Source organism: Hypomesus transpacificus, chromosome 22 (genome assembly GCF_021917145.1).
Source record: "Hypomesus transpacificus isolate Combined female chromosome 22, fHypTra1, whole genome shotgun sequence".
Taxonomy (NCBI): domain Eukaryota; kingdom Metazoa; phylum Chordata; class Actinopteri; order Osmeriformes; family Osmeridae; genus Hypomesus; species Hypomesus transpacificus.
The window spans coordinates 4524646-4539748 of record NC_061081.1 but is presented as its reverse complement, the minus strand read 5'-3'; the positions used below and the strand labels follow the sequence as shown (position 1 = coordinate 4539748).

The 15103-nt window shown below is 41.4% G+C and overlaps 1 protein-coding gene across 1 annotated transcript in view; it reads right to left on the bottom strand.

The window, feature by feature from the left end:
• Nucleotides 1-15103, bottom strand: part of dnm1a (dynamin 1a) — a 270919-nt gene that overhangs the window by 190023 nt on the left and 65793 nt on the right. Inside the window, exons 3-5 of the mRNA XM_047044701.1 lie at nt 12793-12942; nt 12353-12556; nt 12139-12237 (exon numbers count right to left, since the gene is read on the bottom strand). Coding sequence (XP_046900657.1) covers nt 12139-12237; nt 12353-12556; nt 12793-12942 — 453 coding nt within the window. The remainder of the gene's footprint in view (nt 1-12138; nt 12238-12352; nt 12557-12792; nt 12943-15103) is intronic.

The window sequence follows — 15103 nt, the reverse complement described above, 5'->3', positions numbered from 1 at the left end:
TTAAAGCAGTCTGTGTCAGACCTGCTGCAGCTGTCACGGCAGACAGTTGAACAGAGAATATCGGATATTAACAACTCCATTAAAACACAGTTACATACGGACCTTGAGAAATGCCTGTATTTCAGCATTGCTTTGGAGGAGAGTTGTGACATTCAGGATAAGCCTCAGTTGGCAATATTTGTACGTGTCAGAAGACTGCACAACCAAGGAAGAGCTGCTTGACATTGTGCCGTTAAAAGACAGGACCCGTGGCATCGACTTGAAAAAGACACTCATGACTGTTGCTGAGAAGGCAAATTTGCAGTTGTCAGAACTAACAGCAATAGCCACAGACGGTGGGCCAGCTATGTTAGGAGCTGCAAATGGCCTTGTTGGGCTGTGTAAAGCTGACGACCGTTTCCTGGATTTTTGGACATTTCACTGCATCATCCATCAAGAGCATCTGGTGTCTAAGAAGCTGAACTTGGACCACGTCATGAAACCAGTGCTAGAAATTGTGGATTTTATTCGCACTCGTGCTCTCAACCACAGACAGTTCAAAAACCTCATTGCTGAACTTGATGAAGATCTTGCCAGTAATCTGCTTTTCCACTGCACTGTGAGATGGCTTTCAAGAGGTAACATGCTTTCACGATTTTTTGAAATGTTGAACCCAGTGAAGCTGTTTCTGGCAGAGAAACATAAGGAATATCTCCAGCTACATGACCCCCAGTGGATTTCAGATTTGGGGTTTCTGGTTGACATGCTGCATCATCTGAACAAACTGAATGTAGATCTGCAAGGAAAGTTTAAAATGCTGCCTGACCTGGTGCAAAGTGTTTTCACATTTGTCAACAAGCTCAAGCTATTCCAGACCCATCTTCAAAAGAGAAAGCTCACACATTTCCCCTCCTTGTTGAAGGCAAGTGGAGGAGCAGCTGAGGTCTTACATAGGAGCATGGCATGCTATGCAACACTGGTTGAAAATCTGCAGCAGAGTTTTGAGGACAGATTCTGCAACCTGAGGGAAAAATAGCCACAGATCACCTTCCTCATTAACCCTTACACTGTTGAATCAGACTGTTTGAAAGCCCCTTTAGCGACAAATGAAGCAGCGTCCCAGTTGGAGATGATTGAACTTTGTGAGGATGATAGACTGAAATCTGTGTGGAGAGAAGGAACCACAGAGTTCTGGAAAACAGTGCCCACAGACAGATATCCCAATGTTAAACAGGCTGCACTCAAGCTTATGTCAATGTTTGCAGCAACTTATGTCTGTGAATCAGTGTTTTCTACACTTAAACAAGTTAAGTCACAAAACATCTTTCTGTTCTTACCGACACACTCATGAAGCAGTTGCTTCGAGTGGCTACAACTGAGTACAAGCCAGACCTGAAAAGGCTTGTGGATAACAAAGACTGCCAAGTTTCCCACTGAGTTAGTGCACAGTGCATGTGTTGTGTGGCTCTTTGCTATGGTGTGGTTTTTTTTGTGGCTCTTTATGCTAGACTGGTTAGCCACCCCTGTACTAGACCAATGGTTCCCAAATGGAGTGCCATGAGGCAAGGCCAGGTAGGGTTGCCAACTTCCTCAACCCCAAACGAGGGATGCTTTCTTCCAGGTGCGCGCGCGCATGCCAATAGCTGACCCACAATAACGGAAATCACCAGCTTTCATTAGCCATACCATAAATCTATAGCCTGGTCCTTACCAGACTCTCGTACATTTCATTTGTACAGAGAGTCTGGCCTCGCTCCATTGACAAGCGTTGATTTCCTTGTAGGCGGGTACTCTGTTGAAGTTTAAAACTATTGGATCTGCCCAGAGCCACTCTGATCTGCCACAACATCATGGCCACCAATAAAAATTCTGCAAAACTTGTTCTTGCTCTGGCTTTAGTTTATAGATATTCGGCAGTGTTGCCACAACGGACCGAATGGCTTCGCTCACATCTTTCTCCGCCGCCATTACGGAACTACAACACAAACTAGCGCACGATATAAACGTCAACGTTCTCAGCCACTCCCTCTGTGATTCGCCGGTAGAAAATCAACCGGAAAAATCTGACTTGGCCAGACGTAGTACAGAAGCAAAATCCAAATTGAGCGAAAGTACGTAGGAGGGCAGAGCCAGGCTAATAAATCTACTAATTTCAGTGTAATTTTGGCAAACCACTACTGTACTCGCTTGGATGTATTGTTCATAGCAACGTGGACTGGAGCTGTAACTGACGGGACAAATTAAAATCACCCATAATTCGGAATGTCCCAGACAATTCGGGACGCTTGGCAACCCTAAGGCCAGGTGTGCCGTGGGATTTTTCTGACAGCCATACAAATTTTGCTATTAAATATCAAAATTGAAGGCTTAGCGCCAGTAAGATTTGTAACAAAATATCAGCCTTGGTGGTAGCACAAACAGCGTACAAGTTATAGAACTTAGTGGCAGGTTCGAACCGCTCTCGCGCAAAGAGCGAGAGCCGCAACACACAGACGCGCAAAGAATGTTCAGAATGTCCTGTCAAACTACAATAACGGCTTGCGGTTAGCTAGTTTTGCTCAAACGTCATTAAGAAAGAAAGAAAATGGATCGCTTTATTGTGAGGAGCAAACCCCAGATAGTCAGCGTAGAATAACCACCTAAAGAGAAGAAAAGAAAAACCGTCAGCAGACATCATGAAAGCTACCTGTGTTATGGCTTCACCTGGACCGGGGATGTCAACTGCCCCCATCCCGAGTGCGTCATCTGTCAGGAGAAGTTGACTAATGCTAAGATGGTGCCAAGTAAATTGAAGAGGCACTTGGAAACCAAACATCCTTTCCATGTTGAGAGAAACTTGGCCTTCTTTAAAAGAGCGACGGATCTGAACCAGAGGTAGCAAGACCGTTTGTTGGATTGTGTAAAAGTGTGATAAGGCTATGGAGGCATCCTCCCCAAAAATTGCAGGTGTCATGCTGAGTCCAGATGCCGCAAATGCCTTATCAAAAGTGCTTTCGTCAGATAATACAGTCAAAATAAGGATCGACAACATGTCAGATGACATAGAACAACAGTTGATGGAGAAACTGCAGGTCAGCGGCACATTTTCTCTCCAGCTAGATGAGTCAACTGACATAAGTGGGGCTGCCCAACTTCTGGCAAACGTCAGATATGTTGATAGTGATTCAATCAAAGATACTTTTTTATTCTGTAAAGAAATGGAAAGCCACACAACAGGGGAAGAGATATTCACGGTAACTAATGACTATTTAAAAGAGAAAAGTCTGACCTGGGAAATGTGCGTCAGTCTTTTTACATACCGCATCTTGCCGCATGCATGACGGGGAGAGTGAGAGGTTTTATTGCCAAGGTTTATAAACAAAACCCAAATATTGTGACAAACCACTGTATTTTACATCGAGAGGTATTAGTTGCCAAAACCATGCCCCCGGAGTTGGCTGAGGTGCTGGATCAGTCTGTGCAGGTGGTGAATTACATAAAATCAAGGCCCCAAATGTCTCGGCTATTCTCCCAACTGTGTGCTGAGATGGGAGCTGACCACCAAAGCCTACTCCTCCACACAGAGGTACGTTGGCTGTCACAGGGAAAAGTCCTGTCCCGTCTTTATGAGCTGCGAGAAGAGGTTTTGGAGTTTTCGAATGAACACCCTGTCCCTCATAAGGGCAGGGTGTTCATGGACAAGCTTGCGGATCAGAGGTGGGGCGGCAAGCTGGCTTACCTTGCAGATATATTTGGGCATCTCAACGAGTTAAACACCAAGCTTCAGGGCAGGAATGAGAACATTCTATCGTCCACAGACATGATTTGAGGGTTTATGGGCAAGCTTATCCTATGGCAGGAGGCTTTGGAACAGGGTTCCATGGAGATGTTCCCATTGGCATCAGCCGCGCCACAGGCAGCTAGGGAGCGCGCTTTATTTGTTGAACACCTTCAGACATTAAAAGAGAGGTTTAAGCACTACTTTCCATGTGTGGCCGACATCAAGGACTTTGACTGGATTCGAGCCCCTTTCAATCAGGAAACCTCAACAAAAAAGCTCATTTTGAGGGAGAGAGAGGAATGTCTCAAGTATTTTATTTGTCAGGTACACAGAACAACACAAGGTCAGACTGGGCACTGAAATTCTTAAGACAAGACAACGCAAGCAATTGGCATAACATAACGTACACAGAACATAATTAACATCTGGGGTCAGATGGCTGAGCGGTGAGAGAGTCGGTCCAGTAATCCGAAGGTTGCAGGATCGATTCCCCGCCGTGCCAAATGACGTTGTGTCCTTGGGCAAGGCACTTCACCCTACTTGCCTCGGGGGGAATGTCCCTGTATTTACTGTAAGTCGCTCTGGATAAGAGCGTCTGCTAAATGACTGACTAAAACATCTATGCTGAGCTTAAATAAGTGAAACTTCCTAAATATACAGATAGCAATAAATAATCCACTATACTAACCCTAATACTAAAACTTGATAAATATACAGATAGCAATAAATAATCCACTATACTAACCCTAATACAAAAACTTCGTAAATATACAGATAACAATAAATAATACACTATACTAACCCTAAATGCACATAGAATCTATTCAACCTATTCTAACCTAGGTGGAGTACAGTACAATAGTGCAAATTACAGATAGTCAACCAGCAGCTGAGAGTGACAGTGTGTAAGTAACTAAGAGGACAATCAGTGACTAAGTCAATGACCATACAGGAGCCTGATGGCGAAGTACAGTGAGGTAAAGTAGTGCAATGTTACTGAGTGTGACCAGTAGCCGAAAGTGACAGTGTTTAAAGTGACTAGTGAGAAGTGTATCAGTGTCCATATCAATGTCCATTCAGAAACCTGATGGCCCTTGGGTAGAAACTGTTGTCCAGTCTGCGTGTGCGGGACCGGATGCTGCGGTAACACCTGCCAGAAAGCAATGTGCAGAGCTCCGGATGGACCGCACAATGAAACTCAAATTTAGTGAGCTCCCACTGGATCAGTTTTGGCTGGCTTCTGCATCAGAGTACCCAATCATCTCCCGCCACGCGATTTTTTTTCCACTACCTACCTGTGTGAGTTGGCATTCTCTACTGTAGTTTACATGAAGAGCAACAGGAGGTCACGCCTCTCCGTTGAACAGGACTTGCGAGTGGCCCTCTCTTCAGTACCACCAAGAATTTAAAAAATCTGTGAGCAACAGGCACATGTTTCTCACTAGCTTGTAAGCAGACAAAATAGCAAATGTTAAATAGCAAATGTACAATATAAAATGTTTAAATGCTGATTCAAATATAAATGATTTGTAAGTTTACAAACTTTCAAATTAATTATTTAATTATCATCAGTAACAACGTTTTTGACAAACTGTATTTGGCATTAGTAAAAAAGGCTATAGTAAGTTGTTAAGTTGCCCAGTTAAGGCGTGTCTATTTAATGACCATGTATGGATATCACGTTGGTCACATGACTCCTCACGTTACAAATGTTTTTGGTTTGCTTTACGGCACATTCGCATGGAGTGGCAGCTTGGTCCGGGCACTTTTGCACTTTCTTGTACTTGGTTGTCTTAAAAGGTTTTAATAGTGTGGTACCCTTGTATATAGGTCACTTCAGTCATACATGGAAGTCACGTTGTATGCCCAGTGAAACACCGTCATTGTTGGCCTCACGAGGGCTAGTTCCCTGTATAATGTCTTATTCAAATGGTACTACAGAGTTATGTATTCATGTATATTTTATGTTTGTGCTTTACCACATACACCCACAAACACCTCAATGAATTCATTGTTTTTACAAGTATTTAATACAAAGAGTTATGATTCTACTGGATATCCAAGTCTCCCTTTTTTTCTTGATTCTAATTGGATGACCCTTAGCGATTACACATTTCCCTATAACATCAGTAAATAAAAATAAAAATTTACAGAGTGATAACACATGTTATGGAGGCACTGATATAAATACAGGTGTGCCTTGAGATTTTGACTTGCCTTTTGGTGTGCCTTGGGCACAAAAAGCTTGAAAACCACTGTACTAGACTACTGCTGTGTGGGAATCGCAGGAGCTAACCAGTCGAAGGGCATACACAAATAAAGGGTGTTGCTATCACAGCCTGGAAACATACCTAGCTATTAGGGGTGACGTGGTGCGATATAACGCGGTGCAAAAATGTAATAATAGTACCGTAGAGTCACAGCAATTTTTTTTGTTGATATTATATCTGTTTTATCCTTTTGGTTGAGCTACCAACACGCAACCTCTTTCACCTGCGTCACATGTGCACACAGCATTGAGCATTCACAGCTTGAGCTGGCCGGTAGCCTAGCAGGGCAAAATGAGTTCGGCTGAAACTAGAAGATGCCCCGTCCACTTATAAGTCCGACGTCCAGCAGCACTTTGGTTTAACAGTCACTCGACAAGAGGACGGTAAAAAACTGACAAAACACAAACTGTGCGTGAATACAGTTTGTTTCTTTATTTTTTTGCGTCATCACAAATGACACAGGACATTAGTGTACTATTGAGTGAAAAGGGTAAGTTAAACATTTCTCCTTCCTGTCAAATTCAACAAAAAACTCTAAACAAGGCATACCCAAAGTAAATTGAAAGCTGTTCTTGAACAATTTGGAATACATGCATGGTTGTGGTCTCTTGAAAGGTGAGACTCTGAAGTTCCTTCCCCTTTTTTCAGGATCCCTGTAAGTCCTACTGGTTTGGAGTAATAGAAGCTTGAACACAATGAAATTCCTGAAATGAAATGGCCTAATTCAAATGAATGGTCATTACCAGGCTTCCACAGAGCTTGATAACAACCCTTTCATTTGAATCAGGTGTGCTGGAGCAGGGAAACATCTAAAACATGCAGGACAGCGGCCTTCGAGGACCAGGATTGGAGAACCCTGCAATAGAGTGCTTTATCTGATTCACCAGTATTGATGCAGAAAAAGCTCTGCTTCTGTCAGCCATTTTGCGCCTGTACTTTTACTTTGAAAGTTCCAAAGTTACCCCTATTGTTGCCTATTGGCATCTGCAGAATTTCATTGGCTATTAGGCTAACAATCTCATTTGTGAACCAGCTGAAGCCAATTTCAGTATTGTACCAAAGAAAGACTTGGGGGGGAGCAGGACAGGATGCACGGATTTTGGGAGCCACCTGGGGGGTATTCCAGGTAGCGGGTTTAACAAACTCTGAGATTAACCCTGAACTCTGAGTTTAGTTACTCTAACATGGGAAACTCTGAAAATTCGGTTCCAGAAAAGTTCTAGCCCTCCCAGTCACCAGTGCTGCATGTGAGCGGAGTTTTTCAGCTCTAAAGCTCATTAAAACTCATTTGAGGACAACCATGTTAGACAACAGACTAAGCCATTTAGGTTTGCTAAGTATTGAGTCAAGAAGAGCGAGGGCACTCAACATGGATGATTTTATCAAAGTGTTTGCAAGCAAACACAAGAACAGGCGAATTGCACTGTTTTAACCCTCCTGTTTACCTCAGCTTAATAGTCCATGAGCCAGGGGGTTGGTCATGCCATTTTGGAGGGACCAAGTCTCATGGTGATTTTTTTAAAGGTCTATGTGATACATAGCCTAACTCTTACATACATATAGGCTACAGTACATTTTCCTCAACCCTTACTGCAGTTCTGGGCTTGTGCCATTGTTGTTCAGTTTCTGTGCAGGCATGAACAAGAGGGACAACCTGGATATTGAGCTCTGAAATGAGCATTGCAGCAGTGTGATTACACACTGCTGTGTCAGCTTTGCACGAACACTGACTGGAGATCATGACGACAGGTTCTGAATCACGTAGCACTATCTGAATTTTGCTACTATTCAGATACCGCTGAATTAAGAATTGGTCTAGTAAACCCATCCCTAAACATTAGCCTACTCTCAAGCTTTTTTTTATTATTCTGCATGGACCTGTGACAAGCTGCTCTGACACTGACAATACCTGTCAACCTGCCTTTGTTTGAAACTGGTGGACAAGAAGATACAACATTCATCCATTCAGTACTTTTATTATTATTCTAACAATGTTTTAGGAATCTGACACCTGTCAGAACAGCAGTCTACATTAGACCTACAGTCGACACGTTAGACCTACAGCCAGATGGATTACCTAACTGACCAGCATTAACACACAGGACATCGTAGTATTTATACTGTTGGTATTATAACCCCATTGCTAAAATGCAGTCTTCATTTGACTGTTTTAATTGTCTGCGAGCAACAAAAAGGCTAAACTACTGATTTACTACTGATAAATATTCTTGCCAGAGCCTGGAATCGAGCCAAATGTTTTCAGTGACTTTGCATGGCCGGGTCTCCATCAGGTCAACACATTTGGATTCAAGTTCAAGTAATGCCACTGCATTCCACAGTCAAAACTGTAGTTTATGTCAAGTGTAGATGTAAAAAGATTTTACAGGTCTGGAGGGTCATGCAGAGGCCTGCTCAACAGAGTTCAACAGAGGATGCTGAAAGAAAAACAGGTCCCTTGCTGGACTACCCCCCTCTAGCTGGACAGCTTCTCTTCAGCCCTGACCCCAAGACAGCTTCATCGAGCTGGCCTGCCCTGACTGCCTGCAGGCCTTGCTTGCCCCTGCCTGACAGCCCTCCAGAGACAGACAGTCACCCCACAGACACAATAGCTCTGCAGACTGCTTTTTTGAGGACATTGATGAAAAAGGACAAACCAGCATTTGCCTTTGTTTCCATGGGATTCATGGAATTGCTAGTTGCTACATTGTGTAATAAAAAATATAATTTAGGACAGCAATTAAATTTTTGTGTTATCCTTTCACATTACACACATTTAGTCAATGTTCTTAAACTCAACCGATTGTTGTCATTTTACCATACTGTTCATATTGAACAGACATCAGTGTTTGGGAAGATACTGTATTTTCCCACTTTTGATTTGTATTTCCATCAAAAAATTTGGTCTTTAATTTCAATTGGAAAATGTTATCAAAAGGTCTTAAAAAGTCTTAAATTTAACTTGTTTACAGCTGTAGACACCCTGTGAAGCCCCAACCCCCCACTCCAGAGACAGTTGGTGACAGAGAGGTGCAGACATTAAGTTAAACATAGTTATGCCATAAGAGTAGAGTAAAAATTAGAGACTAAATGTGTAAATGGATGTTGAAACTCAGTTCTCTGAGTTGATGCATGTCAGTTTAGGCAAAGGTTGTCTTTTAAACCTCTAGGTTTAAAATAATTCTGATTTTATTGGAACACTCTCTTTTATACAGTTATGGTTGGATTTGACATTTGACAGCCATTTAATTCATGAAGCAAGTTGTTTAACTCAGACAACCATAACACAGTACATATGGTATACAAAGCTGCAGTCATATTTGGCGAAATTGTTAGCTTGGATGTTAACTTGACATATACATGGGGTCTTGATGATGATGCGCACGCAGCTTAAAGGCAGAAAGACGCGTTCCATTTCAGGAGACTCCGAGACCTTAGCGCGTCACTAGCATCTCGTCATATCACGCAGTTGGAGCACAGCTAGATTATCAGCGTCAGCACTCTTGGGTACCCAGCATCCAGTGCGGCATGTCAAAAAACGCCAAGACTTGTGGAAAATAGTTTGGTCACAACAGCTATGCAAGGGATTTCAGTTGTTGCGTTCTTTCAGTTAGATGTTTGTAATATTGTTGTTTGTTAGTTAAAATAATCTTGTTGGTCACCCTGAGAGTCCATGTTGTGTGGTTTAATGGGAAGTGAGAGTCAGCCATTGTATATCAATACTTGCAAGGAGTTGATCATGGGCTGTGCCATAGACCTATTGCCAATGAGGCTATTCTTGATTGTAAATTGACTTTGGTTCTGGAGAGCGGTCTTCAAGTAATCTTTGAGAGATTCTGGAAACAGTGTTCACGTGATCAACGTGTTTTGATTGAGGGAGGCAATTTTTGGTTGACATCTAAACCTCATGCGTCCTCTACAGCATTTCTGCTTGGTCGTGACTTGCGCTGGGAGGGAGGTAAACGGCATGGATTGGGATAGTGTGCGGGCAGGTGTGTTTTTATATAGGGTGAAATGGAATGAGAAATGTAATACAAAATGTCTGAAAGGGGTGTATTTATGTAAATGTCCACAATGCCTCAATATCTTTGTGTCAATAAATCAAATATCATTTTGACTGATGGTTTTCAAACCTTATTGGGTTCAAGATGACATCATTCTGAAGTAGTACCATGTGTAATTTCATGCAATTTGACATTGAAATGTCAACCGTTTCTTAACCTTTGTCCCAAAGCTGACCAAAGCTAATACTCTGCCCTTTCTATTCATACAATGTAAACAGTTAGTGTGTAGCAGAGAGGACAGAGAGACTGACCCGTGACCTTATGCTCATGATTTCAAATCCCCATTCAGCCTATTGTTGTTGGCCAAACATGAAGTAGTTTTGCTCTCCTGTTGTCCAACTCTTGACCTTCTACAATCTACTATATTTTGCCATTTTGTGGAGGAACCCACATCGCTGTTTGCAGCTATATTTAGGATCCCTCCGTCAGGAGGAAACCTATTGTTATTGTTAGTTTTATTAGGGTTCCTCTGGTAGGAGAACCCTCTTTTTATTGGTGGTATTATTATTATTTATTTATTTTGCCCATGGGATTTAATGGCTGCCCCTAGACCAGTAGCGTAAAAAGTTGTGAAATTTGGCATGTTGAAACTGCTGAGCATTAGTAACTATCATACCAAACATGGGCCGCGTGACACAATAAGTGGCGCTACAGGCCACGCCCCAATATGTCAATAGCCATAAGTCCCAAAATTCTGAAATTCATTACAAATGCCTCATTTCTCATGAGGAACAAAAAAGCCTCAAGAACCTATAACGGCCGCCATATTGGATTTTTCTGTACAATAAACCCTTTTTTTCGCTACTCTTCCTACAGGCTCCTGATCTAGCTTAACTACTCATAACTCACAGTACACTGTAAAAAAAATTATTACCTCACTTTTTCTGTAAATTATACGTGTTTTTTTTCTGTATTTCTGAATGACAGGAAATACAGATAGAAAGACAGTGGCAAACTGTAAATTTATAATTTTACATAAGAATTACAGCCAAATGTTGTTACTTAAAAATACACTTAAATTGTTTGTTTTTTTACAAATATTAATAACATTTTCACAAAAATGTTCTGTTAAAACACAAAACTTCACTTTATCAAAACTAGCTATTTTAACAGTTATTTTGCAGATATTTACTTTCATCCCACGGACAAATAACTTAATAACATAATTTTTGGTTTAGACATAGGAACCTTGAATTGTGAACTGAGCTCGGGTCGTTGACGTCATGCAATCCCAGCATGCACCAGTCAATATCAAAGACTACAAAAGCCTGCAAAAGCCTTTTTGGGGCTATCTCATTGTTTATGATCATTGACCAATGCACTTTTAGTAAAGCTCTCTCTTGGAAGTCGCTTTTGATAAAAGCGTCTGTTAAATGAATAAATGTAAAGACGCCAGGGTAGGACGAAGGAAAGTTGATTACACATTTGTGTAGCGGCAACGCTCTTGTTACCCAGAATGCCCCGCGGCAAGCTGAAAAGCTACAGAGTTATAAGTTTAAACTTAGTTAGATAAGCATTGTTTTGAGTTCTGTTGTTGTGTTCGTTCTGTTTTGATATGTGTAATGTGATGGTCTGTAGTTTGGATACATAAAGTGTTTACCCTGAGTGTCCCTCAGAAAAGTTTGCGGTGAGATAAAAAGTTATCCAAGTCACGCAGCTAGCCGGCGCTACAGTTGTAATATGAAATGCCGGTAATGTCTGTAGTATTTGGATACTGAAACAGCATCTGAATGCTGTGCATTGGGCACACAAGTTGCTTTGAATTAATATGTTAAATCATTACAACCTAATTAGCCTTTATTCTTAATTTGTATTTATTGGAAATGCCGTTTTTTTACAGAGAAGTATATTAATAAAAGTCATATTTACCGGCAAAGAACAGCCTGTAATGTGATATTACAGATATATCTCGTAAATGTGGTCCTGGAAAATTACAATTATTTTTTCGGTTAATTGATGTTAATGAAAACCATTTTTTACCGTAATTTAATGGGTGTAATCTGGCGTCCCAGCTGCCAGATTGTTCCTGTTTTTTTATACTGTTTTTTTTTTTTTACAGTGTACTTACCTCTACGCAGTGGCAGCAACTTGTTCTCTAGAATCTCTCTAGCATCTGTCCCCTCATCCATAAGATCCAGCTTTGTGATCACACCAATGGTTCTCTGGCCTGCTCATACACAAAGGAAAAAAGGTATCTAAAGTAACTAAATCTCACCTCTTATGTGATTTTCCAACTATGCTTTTATAGATTCTAAAAATACTCTGACAGCATTGTGTGTCACCTTGTGGGTCAACTTCTTTTGCAATCTTGAGTGCATCAGAGTTGGCCAGGTCAGAGTTGGCTGGTGAGACAGCTAGCAGCAGACAATTATCCTTAGTGACAAATTGCATTAGCATTTCTTTGATCTGGTGCTCAATGTCTGCTGGTTGGTCCCCCACTGGAACCTTTGTCATTCCTGGCAGGTCCACCAAGGTCAGGTTTAAGACTGTTGGACAGCAAGGTGAGTAGAGTGAAAATCAGGGGAGTAAATTAAGAAACAACTGTATAGAGACACTTTCAAAATAATGTAAAGTCAACGTTTTTTTACTTGAGTAGTACTAAATTAAAATCAATTTGATTTTGCATCCCACATGCATTCATCTGCTGTGTATAAACCAAACCCATGAAGGTATATAAAGTTATGATGCAGTAAATGTCAAAATGCCAGCTCGGCGGCCATACCATGGGGGGAGTAGACACGCAGATTGATGGGTACAGGAGAAATGCCCTTATTGGCTCCGGTGATACGGTCTGTCTCTGCCTCAATCTCCTGTCGAACCTCATCAAAGTCTATGAACTTCTTCCCCTTGCAGTGTAGGAACTCAGCATATTCTGTAGGACAATGGTGTAAGTAATGAGGATGGGCTGCTACAACCCCAATTCCTAAATAGTTGGGACGCTGTGTAAAATGTAAATAAAAACAGAATGCAATGATTTGCATATGTCATAAACTCATATGTCATTCACAATAGATCATTGAAAACATATCAAATGTTTAAACTTAGGAAAAGTGCAATTGTGCAAAGGAAAAAATATGGTAATGTGAAATTTGATAGCCACAACACCTCTCAAAAAAGTTGGGACAGGGGCCATAAAAAGCTGGAAAAAGTTAGTGTTACTAAAAATAAACAGCTGGAGGAAAATTTTGCAACAAACTTGGTGAATTCCAAACAGGTCAGTAACATGATTGGGTATAAAAAGAGTACAGAAGAGACTCTACTGCTAAACAATACTCCTTCTGCTCACAAGTTCCATTTTCACTTTCTCTCAGCCTACTGCATTGAACAGTCCACCTACGTAAACACCTTCCCGTAATCAATGGCAGGGTCATTATGTCGACCAGCGTAGCGAGTCTAGTGCAAGCATAGGGTTCAGGTGGAAAACATTTCTAAGGTTCGTCCGAAACCGAACCCCGTCAAAAAGCCCAATATTCTGCCAAATCCAAATCCTGGATTCGGTGCATCCCTAAATATAATACAATTATTCTGAGAATCTGGAGAAATCTCTTTGTGTAAGGGACAAGGGGGAAAATAAATTCTGCATGCCTGTGATCTTCAGGGCAGCACTGCATAAAAAAACTGGCATGATTCTGTAATGTAAATCCTTGCATGGGCTCAGAAACACCTCCAGAACTCATTGTCTGCGAACACAGTTTGGCGTGCCATCCACAAATGCAGGTTAAAGCTCTATCATGCAAAGAAGAACCCACATGTGAACATGATCCAGAAACACTGCGATCTATCTTACAACGTTGTTGGTGTGAGGAAGATCTCGAAGCGTGTAGTCAACCTTTGTGTGTCCTTTGCTGCTGCGCACTGTGATAAAGGCCTATTGGATGGTCGGTGGGCAGCATTCTGATTGGCTAGTCAACAAGCATCGTGCTGATAGGTTAACATTTTGACACAGCAAAAGTTTTGCGCTCGTAACTTAGGGTGCTTTCACACCTATTAGTCCGTTTGCTTGGTCCGAATCAGTCGATGACTTGCTACTTTGTTGCATTTATCATTAGGTCCGGTAAGTGTTCACACGGTCCTGTTTTAAGCGAACCAACGTTTGTAAAAATACAATGACGTTTGTAAAAAACAATGACACGCAGTCACACAGGTTGTTAATCTTTTGGACAGAAAATTATTTAGGGAAAATCTCTTCCTTGTCACGAAACAACAATGGAGCAACAGCCGCGTATTGAGATTGCAATACTATCTTTAATTGTTATGACCACGTTTTTTGGGTTGCTCGTTGGTCTTTTACTCAAGATTATATCCAGGTCATCAAACCATGGGAATTATTTTTTTTTGTCCGACGAGCTACCACCTTTCCATAGAATATCACACTTTTATGTATTGCTGCCTACGTTTTTTTACTTTCAAACGACATAAGTCCACTGTGCAAAAATAACCTTTTATTTCAGTAGGCCTATATCACTAAATAATTTAAATACCTCGCTATTATTTTGTGTCTCCATAAGTATCTCTGCAATATGATCATCAGCCCATATTTGCAGAAGAGCTTTCACTTAATCAGTTCCCCACGTTTTCCCTCAACCAATTTTGCTGCTAATGAGTGGCACGGCTGTCTCTGTCAAATGTCAACATCCTTTTTCAACCCACAATGCACTACATTTAGGTTTGCTTCCTGGAATAGGTCAATAATATGTCCGATTACGTTCACACCTAAAGCAAACCGAATCATGGTTCACTTGGAACTGGACCGACTCCCGTCTTTTTGGGGGGACCATGGTTCGGTTGTTTGGTCCGTACCAGAGTTCGAATGAGTGTTCTCACCGATCCAAACGAACCAGACTTTCAGAGAAAACGGACCATGGTCCGATTGAAACGGATCAAACATGTCAGGTGAGAAAGCACCCTTAGGTTTTGCATCTGTAGAATAGTTTTTCATCCGTAAAATGTTTTGCATCCGTAAAATAAAACGTTTTGGATCCATAGAATAGTTTTGCATCTGTAAAAAAGGTTTGCATCTGTATAAATAGTTT